General features: G+C 39.7%; 1 protein-coding gene across 1 annotated transcript in view; it reads right to left on the bottom strand.

Annotated features, from left to right (window-relative positions):
• The window catches only part of SLIT2 (slit guidance ligand 2), a 419,446-nt gene that overhangs the window by 120,216 nt on the left and 282,603 nt on the right, over positions 1-16,627 (bottom strand). The window contains exon 9 of the mRNA XM_065405536.1: positions 14,099-14,237. Coding sequence (XP_065261608.1) covers positions 14,099-14,237 — 139 coding nt within the window. The remainder of the gene's footprint in view (positions 1-14,098; positions 14,238-16,627) is intronic.

Raw genomic sequence — 16,627 nt, forward strand, 5'->3', positions numbered from 1 at the left:
TTACTCAGTCTCAGCAATCCTTTTCCTCTCAGCAGCACTGAGAGGGGATTCTTCAAAGTCAAGTGGCAGTATGATACCATCTCTCTCTTTAGTTGCAGCTGCTGAAACCTGGGTTGGCACTGGTTTTATCCACTCAACTCTTGCCCCTTTGCAATGACAGAGTGAGATTTCAATATGACATCCTTCCTTGTTAAGTTTTTGACATGTACTCCTATTCTCATACTGGCGCCAGTGACTTTAACAAATTGAGGAAAAACTGCTAGCCCACTGGGTCCAATTGCGACACCTGGATCTTCCAGCATTACAGCAGTCTTCAATTCATACACAGCAAACTTCAGAATTCCTGGCACTGTTTTGGATGTGCCAGGTGGAATTGTCACTGATTTTCTTTCTGTCAAGACCACTTTAGCCCCTTCATCAGCTTCTTGCTGTAACCTCTGACTGAGTAAAAACTGATTAGAAGTTTCAGCCCACTCATTTGGTAATGAAAATTTATTTAAGAATTCAGGACCCCATTTCTTCTTAGTCTTCTCCAAGATGTTTCAGCACATTGGTGCCTGACCGCCAACACTTGTTGATTCATACGTTGGTCTGGACAAACCAAGACTAGTACCTCATGTTGTCTGTTAGTCCCACAGATGAACTTTGGGATCGTATCTTCAAGGTTATATATCCCAGGTATGGAACCATTTGCCCTCCTGCCCCTTCTATCTGAAGTATACTGCCAATTGACTGTAACTTTTGATAAGATACATGCTCATAATAGAAAGTTTCACATATGCAAGTAACTTGAGAACCAGTATCTATTAGTCAGGTACTCTTTACCCCATCTAAGTAAACATAGCCATGACAAGCAGGTCCCACTAACTTCCGGATGGCCTCACTGACACCCATTTGGGTAACATCTGTGTCCTGAACCCATTGTCTAGCAGCCTTGCTCTGAGAGTTGTTAGGTTTCTTTTCTTCCTGGCTCAAACTTGCTCTGATTTGAATGTCTACCAGTCAGTTGCTGATGTATTAAGTTGGAGTCAGGAGAATTCTGACATTTATTTTTCAAAATATCCTATTATCCAACAGTTAAAACTAAGCATTTCTTCTGTTAATCTTGGTATTGCTTGTTTATTAAATTCGTTGGGTCTTTGAGGAGTAAATTGTGTATCTGAAATGGGCATTTCAGAATTTGGCTGGGTCCGCTGCAGTCCTACCAACTGCTGCTCAGCCTGCAGATATTTCTCCTTCCAGTCTATTGCAGTAACTTCTTCAGGGGAGCTGGAAGTATTTTCAGATGCCTTTATCAACTGCAAACTACTCCTACTCAATGGTCTTCCTTTTTCTTCTAGTTCTTGTTGAAGTTTTCTCTTTTGTTTATCAGAGTGCTCCCTTCCAATGGATCTCACCTCAAAAAGTAGTCTGGCGTAAGAGACACTCTTTTTTCTACCACTACAATTCATCCTTTTTATTAAGCGTGTATTTAATAAGGATTCATGCCAACAACCACGGAAAAATTGATCTTGTATATAAGAGTCCAATTCAGTATCTTTTACCCCACCAGCCTCCAAAATTTCTTTGGCTAATGTGTGTAGTCTAGTCAAGTACGTAGAAGATGGTTCTCTAGTGTGGTGGTGTTTCTCAGAAAATTGAGCCTTAAGCTCAGATGCATTTATGACACTTCTATTTGCCTTCTCTAAAATATCAAAGCATTCTACAGTGGATGCCTTGCTACCAGCTCCTCAGACCACCTTCAATGTTGGGGGTAATAAACTTTCAATAACCTTTCTTCTTTTGACTTTGTCAGAAATCTCACTGTCTTCCATCATCTCTTTGGCTTGTGCTTGCCAAATAGGATAATCTACTTCTCCATTGGGTCTGAGTGAATTATCCGAAAAACATTTCAGTTTAAATTTCACATCAGTCACAGTTTCACTGGCAGATTTCAGCACCCTCTCTAACAAAAGATGTTGCATGTCAGAAGGGAGACTCACAGCAGGAGTAGAGGCTTCTACTGGACCTCGGTCTATAACTGGTGTAGCATCTGTTAATCACCTAGTCTGTCTTTCACCCACAGGTGTAATCACAGCCCATGTCTCAGTCTTGAACCCTCTGTCAGAATACACAGAATATCCCTGATCCCTGCACTGAGGTACTCTGGGCACAGAACAAGTGGTTATAAATGGCAAAACCTCAAAATGAATAGGAATCAGATCCCATTTCTGCCCTAGCTTCTGCAACACACATTTCCTTCCTATGTGTATCACAGAAACAGAAACAAATTCACAGAGAATCACATTCTTTTGTTCTCCCTTCACCCTCCTCATATTAGTCACATGACCAAAGATTCTAATAGCTTCCACATAGCCCTCTTAATATCTGCTGTACTATCAACAGGGGACACATCACTGACCAAAATGGCCCTACAGGGATCTAACCCTAATTGTGTGCAAGTTTCCATTATCTTAGTAATATTAATACAGTGCACATATTCCATAATATTCAGTATCACCAAATTATTTTATAACTGCAATATTCCTCAAAAGAATTCAGAGGTGAGCTCTGCGCAATCCTCAAGTCCCTGTCTGTTCGTACGCCAATTTGTAACCTTTGGGTGGGCTAGAGTTCACTTCATTGCCCTTCTCCAGTGCCTAATAACCCCCCCCTCCCCCCAGAAAAGTAGCTGGAGACCCAGAGTTCAGTCTCTAAGGATTTTCAGCAAGGATTGCACAGGATCAGCCTCCCCACATTCAAGTCCCAAAAGGAACTAAAGAAATGAATTTAATTAAATAACTTTATAAAATCTTATGATGAAGAAAAAATAATCTAATTTTTACAGCATAACATGGCAATTTTATAACCCACAGACATTATCTTCACAGTTATTCATAAACATAAATAAAGAAAACAAATTAAAATCTGAACAGTTCAGTCCCCACAGAAACACAATGAGAAGAAACTGAGAGTTCCCAAAAGCTTAGGTTTAGGTCACCTAAGTCTCAGTCTCAAGTCTTTGATCGCCAAATCTAAACAGTCTACTGAGTCTAAAACAGCATCTTCCCTCCACTTGCTTGTAGGCAGGGGCGGCTCCAGGCACCAGCACAGCAAGCGCGTGCCTGGAGCGGCAAGCTGCGGGGGGCGGCCTGCTGGTCGCCGTGAGGGCGGCAGGCAGGTGGCTTTCGGCGCCATGCCTGCGGGAGGTTCGCCAGTCCCGCGGATTTGGCGGCAATTCGGCGGCGGGTGCGCCGAAGGCGCGGGACTGGCGGACCTCCCGCAGGCATGCTGCCGAATCCGCGTGACCAGCGGACTGCCCGGAGGCGCACTGCCGAAAGCCGCCTGACTGCAGTGCTTGGGGCGGCAAAAAACATACAGCCGCCCCTGCTTGTAGGAACCTTCAGTTGGAATCCATGAAGAGTCTTCCTCTGCTGAAATCACTACTAGCCAGTCAGCTAACTGATTAACCAACCACTCAGTTAAGCGTATAGATTCAAAGAAAACCCTGCTGCAAAATGCTTCACAATTAGGACAATAGCCTGCTTTCTGCTTCTGGACTCAGCTTCTCCAAACTCACACAGGACACATGGCCTTTTGCAAAGCATTTGCCCTGACTGCTTGCCCTCATAGAGTCTGACCCCAGCAACAGGGAACCTATTGGAGCAGACCCAAAACTACCACACCCAATTCCAAAAGCTTCTGGATATGGAGTGCTTAATCTGCCTAGCAACAATGACCCAGACACAACTCACTCCTACTCCCCCAATGGGTCTCTTAAAGAGATATCTCCCTATTAGGCACATGGGTCACACAACCTACAGTGGACATGGAGACCAACTGATCATTGTTCTCCTTATAACAGCCCTTAACATATATGAAGACTGTTATTCAGGGTGTCCCCATCCCTTCCCCTTGACTTCTTTTCTCAAGATGAAACATGTCCAGGTTTTTTGGCCTTTTCTAAAAGGTCAGACTTTCTAAACCTTTTATCATTTTTGACAGGTTTCAGAGTAGCAGCCGTGTTAGTCTGTATCCGCAAAAAGAACAGGAGTACTTGTGGCACCTTAGAGACTAACAAATTTATTTGAGCATAAGACCTAAGTTAATTGTATCTAATTTGCATATTAATTCAAGTTCAGCAGTCTCTCTTTGGAGTCTGTTTTTGAAGTTTTTTTGTTGCAAAATTGCCACCTTCAAGTCTGTCACTGTGTGGTTAGAGAGGTTGAAGTGTTCTCCCACTGGTTTTTGAATGTTATGATTCCTGATGTCAGATTTGTGTCCATTTATTCTTTTGCTTAGAGACTGTCCGGTTTGGCCAATGTATATGGCAGAGGGGCATTGCTGGCACTTGATGGCATATATCACGTTGGTAGATGTGCAGGTGAACGAGCCCCTGATGGCGTGGCTGATGTGGTTAGGTCCTATGATGGTGTCACTTGAATAGATATGTTGACAGAGTTGGCATCGGGCTTTGTTACAAGGATAGGTTCCTGGGTTAGTGTTTATGTTGTATGGTGTGCGGTTGCTGGTGAGTATTTGCTTCAGGTTGGGGGGCTGTCTGTAAGAGAGTACTGGTCTGTCTCCCAAGATCTGTGAGAGTGAGGGATCATCTTTCAGGATAGGTTGTAGATCTTTGATGATGCGCTGGAGAGGTTTTAGTTGGGGGCTGAAGGTGATGGCTAGTGGTGTTCTGTTATTTTCTTTGTTGGGCCTGTCCTGTAGTAGGTGATTTCTGGGTACTCTTCTGGCTCTGTCAATCTGTTTTTTTCACTTCAGCAGGTGGGTATTGTAGTTTTAAGAATGCTTGATAGAGATCTTGTAGGTGTTTGTCTCTGTCTGAGGGATTGGAGCAAATGCGGTTGTATCTTAGAGCTTGGCTGTAGACAATGGATTGTGTAGAACTTGAATTAATATGCAAATTAGATACAATTAACTTAGGTCTAAACAGAGACTGGGAATGGTTGGGTCATTACACTAATTGAATCTATTTCCCCATGTTAAGTATCCTCACACCTTCTATGGGCCATCTCGATTATCACTTCAAAGGTTTTTTTTCTCCTGCTGCTGATAGCTCATCTCAATTGATTGGCCTCTTACAGTTGGTATGGCTACTTCCACCTTTTCATGTTCTCTGTATGTATAAATATCTTCTTTCTGTGTGTTCCATTCTATGCATCCGAAGAAGTGGGCTGTAGCCCACGAAAGCTTATGCTCAAATAAATTTGTTAGTCTCTAAGGTGCCACAAGTACTCCTGTTCTTTTGTCATTTTTGTTGCTCTCCTCTGAATTCTCTATTTGCCATATCTTTCCTAAAGTGTGGTGCCCAGAATTGGACACAGTATTCCAGCTGAGGCCTCAACAGTCCTCCTATGTCTTCCATATGACACTCCTGTTAATACACCCCAGAATGATATTGGCCTCTTTTGCAACTGCATCACATTGTTGACTCATGTTCTATTTGTTATCCACTATAACCCACAGGTCCTTTTCAACAGTACTACCACCTTTTGTATCCCCCATTTTGTAGCTGTGCATTTGATTTTTCCTTCCTAAGTGTGGTACTTTGCACTTGTCTTTACTTAATTTCATGTTGTTTTCAGACCAATTCTCCAATTTGTCAAGGTCATTTTCAATTCTAATCCTATCTTACAAAGTGCTTGCAACCCCTCCCTGCTTGGTGTCATCCACAAATTTTATAAACATACTTTCTACGTGGGTAATACCATTTCTGATCCTGCTTGATATTCCCCTACTTATACAGATGTAAACAAGCACCTTGTGTAGCACACAGTGAAAACAGACTCATGGAAGAAGAATAGAAGTGCCATCAAAGAGAGGATGAGATAGAAGAATATGAGACTAGGAATAAAGACAGTAGACTGGGAATACTTCGGGAAGAGAAGCCAAGTAGGAAGGTATAAAAATACGGGAACTGACAAATGAAACATCAGAAAGTTAGCATGTGACAGCTAAACAAATATGATGTTTGGCACTCACACTGAAAAAGATGCCTACCCCAGAATGAGCAAACTTTATTTTGAAGACCACAGTATTCAAGAATTCAGTGATTTTTCATTACACAGAAGAATGAAGTTGGACTCCTGAAATTTCCTCACTTCATATATTATGTACTTTGGGATTTTCCCTGCCTTTTCAACAGCAGCTGCTAACAACAATAAAAATACTGCTTTTGACCCCATCCTTCCAACCAAAGGTGGGGGAAAAGCAATTAATTCCCATCTTTGATTGCTTAAATGCTTCTTTACACTTGGCTATGTTTATCACAGCAGGTCATCTTATCAGTCTAAAGTATAACAAAATCCATTCCACTGCAGACTTCTTTATTTTCTCTTCCATTCATACCGCTATGCTGAGGAAAGGGATTTTAGGAAGAGTTATCTGATTATGAGTATCAACTAGTTCAAACAAAATAAGAGCCAGACTTTTCATAAATCAGCCCATACCATAAACAGCTTCCTGGCCTATTACTTTGAACATCCCATTACTTACTTTTGAAGATCCAGTGATTAGTAGGTCTAATAGCCTCACTGCTGGATTTTCTAGGAATTCCCTATTTTGTCATGTGCCAGAGTGTATCACACACCAAGAAACCCCAAATCACTTCTAGAGGGCATTCTAAGGCTTCCAGTGTGGAATATGAGCTCTGAAATGCAACTAAAGGGAGGAAGATCCAGATTACTGGAAAATGTAAATGTGGAAATGGATGCTTGTGAAGAGACTTATTGGATATGATAATCTTTGAAAGGGATTCACTCTTTAAAAATGATTATTAAATGGGCTTTTTGAGCATTATGAATGATCCCTAAGCTGGGAAAGGAAGGGAAGAAGTTGGCAAATGAAACAGCCCTTATAGCTGATAGAGTTCAATAGAGAGAACCTTCGCAGAAAAAAAAAAAAATCCCAGTAAGTTTTGTGGAGACTGAAAGAGCTGTGAATTCAAATAAATTTAAACTGTGTTAAATCAAACTGTTTAGGGTAAGTGACTTTCTTAAATTAATGAGTGAAGGGTTAAGTGATGAAAGAAACTAACAAGAGCACCATATCTATGAATATTTTGCATGTTGTTTATTGTAAACATGCTTTCTCTGGCAATTTATATGAATGCAGAAGTTCAGGAATAAGCTTAGGGGAGAGTATTCAGAGGAATGGTTTTGTATAGAGTAGATTATTTTGTTATTTAAAATGACCATTTTCAGAGCATAACTAAAATCACATTAAGTGAAATGGACCTGAAAAGAAAAGCTTAAGAACTTACCACTCTATATAATATTCTAGTGGTGCAAGTTTATTTGGATATGAACAGGAATGATGTTACTGATACAGACAGAGAAATAAATTAAATAAATATATATACAGACATAATAAAAATTAGGAATTAGATTACTGGGGCATTAAATACTTAATGTTGGCCTGTGCTCTATGATGCCAGAAAGGGACCAAAGATTTATAGTCAGATTCATCTGCCATTTTCACCCAAAAGTATTAGGGCTATCTGGAAAGCAACAGTGCAGCAACCCCAGAGTCATCTGGTACATAATACATAGCCCTACCCCTGATTTAGGATGACATAAATTTGCTGGGTGCAGAACACTGACCTTTGTAACAATTCCTATGTCACACAAATAGGTACAGCCAAGGTCACTCAAACTAAAGTACATCCATTAGTTTGCTTATTTCTGCCTTTTAGCACAGAATTTAAATAACAGATTAATTTAGCATGCCCTTGGAAATAAATATAAAAGTGTCAGTGTGGAATTTACAAGGTAATATGTTAAAACTATGTCATGTGATTATATCAAACGAGGTAGATACAAACATAATAAAATAACAACTACAACAATAATACCTAGCTCTTATATAGTGCTTTTCATCAGTAGATCTCCAAATACTTTAAAAAAGGTCGATATCACTATCCCCATTTTGCAGATGAGGAAATTGAGGTTTAGAGAGGAAAAGGGACTTGCCCAAACAGCAGGCCAGTTGCAGAGCTGGGGATAGAATACAGCTCTGCTGGGTCCCAACCCAGTGCCTTATCCACTAGGCAACACTGCCTCCCATGTATATTATGTATAAGAAAAATAAAATCTTTAGTGTTATTAAATCTCAGTTTATAATTTAAATCAAAAACATCAGGGATGCTCTTATTCGAATAATTTCTTTAAAGCTACTTATCTTTATGTTATTTGACAAATTTCATCCAGACCTAGAATTTCAGGTGTTTACTTAAATTGTTCACTGCATCTATACTCTATGAATGTTAAATAATAAATAAAATAATGTCAGTGATATTAATGCAGGCCACCAAACTGGGTGTGGAGATTACACTAAATACACAAATGTCATATGATTTCTTCACAAACAAGCCTTCCCAACACCCAGGACTATTGTATCCTGAACTTTCTATCTATCTATCTATGCTGCCAAATGTGCCCTGATAAACATGGACTTACTGGCCTACAAACTCCCTCAGTTCAAAAAAGTGTGTAAGGAGGATATTGGTTGAAACAATAATTAAAAAGAGAATTATAAAAACACCTAGAGGAACATGATGAAATACAGACAAAAACAACAGCAAAGCTTCTGTGAAAGTAAATAATCTAATCTAATGGATTTCTTTGAGTGAGACAACAAAATAATGGTGAAGAGAGACCATTTGCTGTAATTTATTTGGATTTTCCAAAAGCCCAGGTCCCTTACAAGAGCCTTACAAGCCTCTTATAACTAAGCAGTCATTGGGCAAAGAGTAAAGTCATGGCATGGATCTGAAACTGGCTAAGAAAATATAGGAATAAAGGCAGGGGTGAAAGTAATATTAAATTCTTACCGGTATGGGGGCCGGCTCTGGCCCCCGGAAGGGCCAGGGCCTTGGGCGGAAGGAGTGGGGCCTCAGGCAGAAGGGGAGGAGCTGGGGGTCAGCCTCCCCCAGCCAGCCCATCCGTGCTGCCTGGCCCCCACCGCCTGGGGCTCTGGCAGCGATTTAAAAAGGCTCTGGCCACTGCTGTGATAGCGGCAGCCATGAGCCCCGGGCCCTTTAAAATCGCTGGCCCCGGGGCAGCTGCCCCTTTTGCCCCCCCGCTGGTGGCCTGGGGGGGAGGGAGGCAAAAGGGGCAGCGACGTTAAAGCGCTGCCACGGCAGCACTTTAACATGGGCTGCGTACGGGCCGATACCGTACCGGCCCACTTTCACCCCTGAATAAAGGATCGCTTTTCATTGTGGGAAAAGGTTAACACTGGGATGTTACAAGACTATGTACTAGAATCATGGTTAAATATATTATCAATTATATATATATACCAAAAAACGGTGTGTTGGGTCCACAGGTTAGCTGGGGGCGTGGGGTAGGAATGGAGCCCAGCCCAGGTCTCTCTCTTCCCCCTCCTGCCCTGTGTTGCCCCCAGAATGGAGGATGGGCTGGGCTGCTGGGCGCACAAGCTAGATCTGGGGGACTTATGGGTAGAACCTGCCCCCTTCTCTTCCCCCTCCCTCCTCCCTGAGAGTTGGGGGAACTCCTGCCAGATTTGGTGCTTGCAGTGGGTGGGTGAATGGGATGATGAGGACATGTGCTGGGGAGGTGTGTAGTAATGGTAAGATCACCATGCCGACTCCTCCCCTTCCCAGCTGCTCCAGCAGTTCCTAGGCATTCCCGGTGCAGTGCCTGGGAATCTCTTTATAATGTTCATGTTCAATTATTATTTTGGCACACTGCCACAATTTTCCTGTGGAACACAAGTGAAAGAAAGTAAAAGGTGATTTTTTAAATAATTTAGAATTTAGTTAAACCAAATTGGATAAAGAAATGACACTTCTCTAGCCTGCAGGCCTGATGAATCTCAAGGTCCTACTACAAATAATAGAGGCGTTAGATCTTTAAAATAGGCAGCAAGAATCATTAATACGTTCCATGATAAGGCAACCAAAATACAGGGAAACAAACATAATGATCTAGAAAAGGATGAATAAGGGCAAAATGTAGAGATAACAAAAAATTGTATGTTAAAATTAGACAAGACCAGAAAAAAAGACTGTAAGAATCCTGAGAGGGAAATAACAAAGCTAGGTGAATAGGTAGCACAATGGCTATTAAATTCAATGCTTACAAATGCAAGGTAATACATATTTGGATGGAACAATATAATGTACTCGTATACAATTAATTTAGAACCCAGAAGTGTAACAACTAAGGAAAAAGACCTAGGCATCCTTGTGGACAATTCAGTGAAAATTTCTACTAAATGTGCAATGGTGCTCACAGAACCAAATGAAGTATTAAGATGTGTAAGGAAAATGATCGAAAACTATAATCCCATTATATAAATTGATGGCTCACTGTCATCTGGGAAACAGCACTCCGTTTCAGTCAGTCCATCTCAAACAAGATATAGCAGAAATGCAGGGAGTTCAGAGATTAGTGATGCAAATGACTAAGGCTTAGAAAGACTCCCACATCAGGAGAGATTGAAAAGACTTTGAATGTTCAGTTTACAGAAGAGGAGAATAAGCGATGTACAATAGCAATAAACAAAATGATAAACGCTAAAGTAAATTGTGAATTCCTATCTATCTTCTCACACAATACAAGAACAAGCAAATAATTAATTAAATTTAAAAAGGAACATATTTAAAACTGGAACCAGTTGGAGCCCAAGCCTCCCTTCTGTCCACACACAAATCAGTCTAACTCAGGTCAGCAAGCACTCAGAACCCTGCTAGAGGAGGGTTGGTCAGAGCCCAAATCCCACTGTGACTTGGGTCCAAGCCCTGCCATTTTGCAGTGTGGACGAAGGTTAAGCCTCAGACCTGAGTCAGAAGGGTTGCGTAGTGCAGTGTGGACACGTTAGCATGGCTGAGAGACTCTGGTCCAGGAACTGTAAACCCAGGTTTACAATGCAGTGTGTATGTTTAAGCACGGGTTTGGAAACTCCAAGTCTACAAGCTCGGGTCCACTGAGCTTAGTATGCAGTGTAGACATGCCCACAGAAATCTGAACATATCTCACTTAAACTATGGCAATCTCTTCCTGTCTGACCTCCACTCTCTAACCTCTTCCCTTCTTCAATCTATACAAAACAAGGCAGTAAAGATCCTATTCTTGTCATGTCACTAGGACTATGTCCTCATGAAGTCCTCCACTGTGCACTCTGGTTCTTCCATTGAGTTAATTCTTTACTTACAGAGCCCTTTGCATCTCCTCCTCCAGTTACTTCTGTGCCCCTATATCATCTTGTTCCCCCAACTGCACTCCTCTCACTTTGCTACCCCCTTTGTTGTCATGTTTTCTGTGGTGCTGCCTTCTGCAGTTGGAGTCCTTTCGCAAATACTGGGTGCTAAGTGTGCTCTATCTCCACTTCAAAAACACTTCTCAAAATCCTGATTCTTAGCGTAACATTCAACCACTAACCAAAGCACCTTTCTCATGACATTAAACTGATGTATTTCTATTCTAGTTAAAACAGCTCAAACTTCTGCTTTAAAATGTTTTATGTGTTCTTGTATTGCATTTGAACAGATCCAAGATTATGCACACCCTGAGGTAGGAATGCTGTTATTTCTTCAACTGCCTGTACTGCGCCATTATGCAGCTACTATGCTTTTAAAACCAGCAGCAACATGGTTACTTACATATATAATATAGACTAGAGCAAATTCTTCCTTTAATCACACCTTTGAAAACCTACTGAAGATAATGAGTTTTCATGGGTATAAATGTAGGCTGTCCAGAGATGACGTTCAAAATGGAAAATGTTGACAGTGGGATCCAATACCCAGTGCTATTAGAAGAGTGACATTGCTCATAGAATCACAGAACTGGAAAGGACCTCGAGAGGTCATTTAGTCCAGTCCCCGGCACTCATGGCAGGACTAAGTATTATCTAGACCATCCCTGACAGGTGTTTGTCTAACCTGCTCTTAAAAATCTCCAATGATGGAGATCCCACAACCTCCCTAGGCAATTTATTACAGTGCTTAACTACCCTGACAGTTAGGAAGTTTTTCCTAATGTCCAACCTAAACGGCCCTTGCTGCAATTTAAGCCCATTGCTTCTTGTCCTATCCTCAAAAGGTTAAGAAAATTTTTTTCTTCCTCCTCCATGTAACAACACTTTACGTACTTGAAAACTGTTATGTCCCCTCTGTCTTCTCTTTTCCAGACTAAACAAACCTAATTTTTTCAATCTTCCCTCATAAGTCATGTTTTCTAGACCTTTAATCATTTTTGTTGCTCTTCTCTGGACTCTCTCCAATTTCTCCACATTCTTCCTGAAATGTGGTGCCCAGAACTGGACACAATACTCCAGTTGAGGCCTAATCAGCGCAGAGTAGAGCGGAAGACTTACTTCTAGGGTCTTGCTTACAACACTCCTGCTCATACATCCCAGAATGATGTTCACTTTTTTTGCAACAGCGTTATACTGTTGACTCATATTTAGCTTGTGGTCCACTATGACCCCCAGATCCCTTTCCGCAGTACTCCTGCCTAGGCAGTCATTTCCCATTTTGTATGTGTGCAACTGATTGTTCCTTCCTGTGAGGTCCTACTCAACTCCACAATACAATGATTTTTCTAGAAACTAAATGTTTCTGTATAAATAATTTTTAATATACTGAAAAATATTTTTCTTGCATGGAGTGTTGCAAATTCAGTTACTTTTACTGCAGTGGCACTGCATGTTGGATAAAGGTCAATGTAAATTGCCTCAATAGTTTCTGCTCCACCTATCTGCTTTAAACACTTGATTAAAAGTTATTTTTTACTCAGAGCATAGTTAAGCAAATCTGTGGGTGTCCTGTTTCTGAGAGTGTTCACAACTATTTTTATTTGTGAACACCCCAGAAAATTTGAAGATGGTTCCTTTATCTTGTATATCTTTCAACTTCTCTTTTTAATACTTCTGAAAGAAAATAACTTGTATTATTAACAAGCATATGTTTATAATAATTCATATTCTTTTCATATGAGTTTTCCTCTTTTTATACAAAAAAGATACTAACCTGTTCAGTAACTGCTGTTCTTCAAGATGTGTTGCACATCTCCATTCCACTTATACTGATAGCCACGCACTGGGCACACAGATACCAAGAGTGGAATGCACATGTGCACATGCACATGAACTTGAAGGAGAATTAAAAAATAATATTCCTTCTACTGATAAGTGTGGAAAACATCAGAAGTACATTCTTCTATGCAGTGTAGAATACATTTTAAAATCTCACTTCCTATACAGGGTCTTACTGGAAAAGTACTGCACCAGGAGAGTAACCCTCTGCAGTGGCTTTTCTATTTTAAATCATAGAGTCTAGTGGCTCTGTTTTAGTTATTGGATAACCTGTTGTTAGTTTTTGGCAAAAACAACTGACTTGCCAGTAGAGCAATACAACAAAACTATTTTAGGTCACTTGGCTCTGTGTCAGCCAACTGAATTAAGTTTTGTAATTTATACAGCATGTATATTCATACAAACCAAATGCTGATATTAAAAGTAGTTGTATATTCCAAAAATACTCATCCTTTGTAACATATGAAAAGATAAGCCACCTTAACAGTACATATTATCTACTCCTCCCCCGCAGACACATCTTTTATCACTTCTACAACTACAACACAGACCACATTCCTCAACCTTAAATCTGCCCTCTAAATTCGCCCTTTTGAGGATACTCCTTTACCAGCTACTTACTCCCAGCACAACTAGTTGTGGATATTTGGTGTAGTGATTTATTGCACTGGGAATAGGTGGTTTGTTAAAAGGGATGACTGAAGGAAGGCACCCAAGGGGGCAAAGGTAAGGTTGTGGTGTGTTGTCTGTGTTGAAAGGCTACTTAGGTGTAGAAATAACATCATTTATGCCCCATTTTAAGACCATTCTGTTTGCAATCTTAAAAACAGTTCTGTGACTAGTGTCCCTATAATGAACCTATAACTGAAAATACAAGACTATAACAAATGGTTTCCTACACACCAAATATTTTTATTTCTGGTATATTCCAAAACACTCTTCCTATACAGTATATTACTTACCAGAGCAAATAAATATAAGTAGATAGAGGGAACACTACATTTCTACAAGTTAATGGCAAAAAAGCAAGATAACCTACATTTCAGTAATAGTTTCTGGAAGATTGGTTGGGATCTCAGTAAGGCCTTTCCCACGACAGTCAACAATGTTGTTACTACAGGTACATGCAGTAGGACAATGCAAGACGCTGCAGGAGGGAGCCATAAAAGACTGATGACCTGGAACAGAAAACAAATTGCTTCTTCTAAAACTGCAGAATAGTCAAACAGAAGAAGTCTAGATCATTCCAACAGTGAACAATCCTATTTCTCCCTTCCCTACAAAATAACACACAGAGCTCTTAGAATAAACATGGCTACAAAATCAGTTACTTTGAGTTACATTAATTAATCTGAATAACACCTGCACATTAATTAGATTAACTGAATAATACCTGCATGTTGAACTAACTTGAAGAGCATGGAAGAGAAAATTCAGATTTACAGCTTTAACTCTTGCTTTCATAATTTCTTAGCTTGGTTAACATTCATATGTTCCAAAAACTGTTTGTTGCGCAAAATATCTGGGCAAAATGAAATGCACTGAAGATACAGTATCAATCAAGATTTTCAACCATTTTTTTTCTTTTGTGGGTTTAAATAAGTATCACTGATCTATTTCTTTTGTTTTTATGATAGTATTAAATAAAAATTGTTAATGGAAATGAATGAACTGTCCCATAAAAACCAAAACACCTCCTGAACAGGTAAATTCTATTGCATAACTACTTATTTAAAAATCACCTTTCAATGTATATATTCTATACCTGATGCAGACTCTTTTTTCTCCTGTGACTACATACCCAGAATCCAAAAGCATTTCAAGTGAACCCCCTGGCCCAATACAGTTCAGTGGGAGTTTTGCCATTGGCTTCCATGGAATCAAGATTTGACCCTTTGTGTTATTTCAGCCAAAAAGGCAAAGATACCCCACAAAATCCTGATCACCCCTCATCTTGACTCATATTGCTGTAATTCATAATTAAATAGTTTCAAAGTTCATTGTGCCCTATGTTATCAAGGTTGGCATTTATATTCACTACATTTAAATGTAATATTCAGAAAGTAGATCATGAAGTATAATTTATACATATTACTGAAAATGCATAAATTGCACGTCCCCCAGTATAGTCAGTAAATTTAATTACTGTAGCTATTTAAATTCAGGAGGGTGAGAAACTGGGGAGGTTTTTGTTGCTTGTTTTGTTTTTGTTTTTGAAAGTTGGAGAAAATTTTGTAACCCACAGAAAATAGTTTGATGGCCCACTTTGGAATCATGACTTTAAGACTAACATGTCCTTCTCAATTCTCTAATGTCATACTTTCACCTAGAAACTTGCTCTACTGGCAGTTAGAAACTAATTGCTCTGCATGTTCAGTATTTCAAACTTTAACAGATCCATTTTGTTAAAATTACACTAACAAAAAAGACTTGCCTTTTGAGCTAGCAGTTTACAATATCTAAATTTCAGCATTATTCTGGAGTTACAAGAGAGCAAACAGGCAACTAAAACTAATATACCTATGCTACTGTTGTTACACTCCTAATGTAAAAAAATATTCAAATTGATGTTATTGAATAAAAATAAATTGATCCAGGGCTAAGACATGTATATCAAGGTGCAAAGTTATAAATCCCCCAAAATAGGGATTTACAATGGGAATGTTCAGAGATATTCACTTAAAGACAAATTCTCAGGTGTACGAACAGGATTTCACTGAGATCCCTGCACATGCACCCAAAGGCAGATTTTGTGGAGCAAGGAGGCATTATACTCAAGTTAGGAATGCACTCATTAAGCCTTAGTCCTACAAGATTTATATGGATGGATCCTGGTGCTTGTGTGGTGCTCTGTCGACATCAACAGGGCTCTGCTGGACACAAAGGTCTGCCTGCACGGTAAAACTCGCAGATCAGGGTTTAAATACAGCAGATACAGTTGCACATATGCTATTGTTCTTAAGAATTTGGGGAACCAGAAACATTAACCAAAGTTTACAGATATTTTTCAATCCAAGTCTAAAACTATTAAAAAAAGAAACATGAACTTGCCTTCTTCCTCATCTATGAATAAAGGGGAAAAAATGAATAAAGAAAAAGTGGTTAGTACTGAACTGTTAGTCATTTCATTATTTCACTTCAGAAAACAACCAGAGTTGCTAAAGCATACAAATGGTATTCCAAAAGGGGTTCTTTGGGGAGTGGGGAGTTTATGAAAACGGTTGAAAATACTGAAGTAGGGAACAAAGAACCTGTAAATTAAAAAGAACAGAAAGTCATTCCATATAGAAAGCTTCCTGACTGTCTCAAAATGTACATTGAGATTTCATTTTCATAGTCACCCATCTCCAAATATTTGTTTTTAGAAAGGTACGTATATAGTGTTGCTATGTATTTTATGTGTGTGTGTGTGTGTGTGTGTGTGTGTGTATATATATGAATCATTTACATAAAGTACATAGGAACACAATTACCCACATTAGAGCCATATATATCTCCAAAATAACTGAGCAGGTTTTCAAACAACATTTTTAGACTCTGTAGAGCTAGAAACAGCATACGTGCATAT

Source organism: Emys orbicularis, chromosome 5, assembly GCF_028017835.1.
Source record: "Emys orbicularis isolate rEmyOrb1 chromosome 5, rEmyOrb1.hap1, whole genome shotgun sequence".
NCBI classification, from domain to species: Eukaryota; Metazoa; Chordata; order Testudines; family Emydidae; genus Emys; species Emys orbicularis.